The 1,576-nt window shown below is 41.9% G+C and overlaps 1 protein-coding gene across 1 annotated transcript in view; it reads left to right on the forward strand.

The window, feature by feature from the left end:
* Window positions 1-1,576, forward strand: part of LOC103731132 (CUB and sushi domain-containing protein 1-like) — a gene marked incomplete at its 3' end in the record, with an annotated part of 1,440,296 nt that overhangs the window by 1,390,775 nt on the left and 47,945 nt on the right. The window contains exon 15 of the mRNA XM_017797230.1: window positions 1,248-1,442. Within this exon, the coding sequence (XP_017652719.1) occupies window positions 1,248-1,442 (195 nt within the window). The remainder of the gene's footprint in view (window positions 1-1,247; window positions 1,443-1,576) is intronic.

The raw sequence follows: 1,576 nt of genomic DNA on the forward strand, positions 1-1,576 counted from the left end.
ATCCTTCTGTCATTATCCATCCATTCATCTATCTATACATATTTCAATATCCATCTATCCATTCATCCTTCATTGTGCATCAATTTAGCCATACATCCACCCATCCTTCCTTAATTACCTATCCATTTACCATCCTTCACCACCCATCCACCCATCAATCCTTCATTACTCATCCTTAACCATCCTTCATTACCCATCCACCCATACTTCCTTAATGATCCATCCGTCCATCCTTCATTATCCATCCATCGTTCACCATCCATCCATGTATCCACTCATTGATCCATAATTCCTCTTATCATAACCATCCTTCATTACCCATCCACCCATACTTCCTTAATGACCCATCCATCCGTCCATCCTTCATTATCCATCCATCGTTCACCATCCATCCATGTATCCACTCATTGATCCATAATTCCTCGTATCCACCAGCCCTTCTACCCATCCATCCTTCCACTCTTCCATCAATACCTCTACCTACACATACATGCTCTACATAAGAGCACTGTATGGTAAAAACACACTGATGTGTAAGATGTCAGGAGCTAAGGATTATGGTACCAGTGCCTGAGATCCTTTGTGAACTTGTGGTCTAAGAGCTAACTTCGCATACATGTTCTACATAAGAGCACTGTATGGTAAAAACACACTGATGTGTCAGATGTCAGGAGCTAAGGATTATGGTACCAGTGCCTGAGATCCTTTGTGAACTTGTGGTCTAAGAGCTAACTTCCCTTTGCTTCAGCTTCCTCGTTTGCAACACATTTGCTATTAGAGAAAAATGTGAGATAGTGATGCTAATGTCTTAACACTGAGTTACACAGCATTTTAAATTCGGTGGTAATTATTTTATTTGGTGTTACAGTAACTCTGCAATACCGACTTAATGTTACCCATGTTTTAAACAAAGATAAACAGACCTAGATCATGGGTGTTCTTCCCCATGCCACACACTGAGCTAACACTGTGCCCTAGCAGGTCAGACCCCTCCTGACCCCTCTACCTCCTGAGTCTCTTCTCTTAGTGCGCAAGGAAAGCTGATTTTGTGCAGTGTGCTGTGGAGATGCAGATGCAGGTCTTTCTCTCCCTCTTTCTTATAATGGCATGCAATTTGTTTGATGTATTTATCTATGAGGGATGTAAATGAAACTTTGGCATATTGTTTTATAAGTGTGATGTCTCATTTTTCATACATGTAATTAATGTTCAAGCATCTTAATTCTACTGACTTTTTTCCATTGTAGCATTTGGTCAGAATGAATGCCATGACCCTGGGATTCCTGTAAATGGGCGGCGTTTTGGTGACAGATTTCTGCTGGGGAGTTCTGTGTCCTTCCACTGTGATGATGGCTTTGTGAAAACTCAGGGTTCTGAGTCCATCACCTGCATCCTTCAGGATGGAAACGTAGTCTGGAGCTCCACGGTGCCCCGCTGTGAAGGTGAGCCTGGCCTGGGAAACCCAGTTCTTCAAAAGAACATCCAGACAAACCCTGTCATCTTCCTAAGTCATTTTAACAAAGAACCATAAAAGTTCTGGAAATCTTTCAATCAGGTCTAGAAGCTGGAAGTATAA

The sequence above is a fragment of the Nannospalax galili genome, unplaced genomic scaffold (assembly GCF_000622305.1).
Source record: "Nannospalax galili isolate Female #2095 unplaced genomic scaffold, S.galili_v1.0 scaffold1234, whole genome shotgun sequence".
Taxonomy (NCBI): Eukaryota; Metazoa; Chordata; class Mammalia; order Rodentia; family Spalacidae; genus Nannospalax; species Nannospalax galili.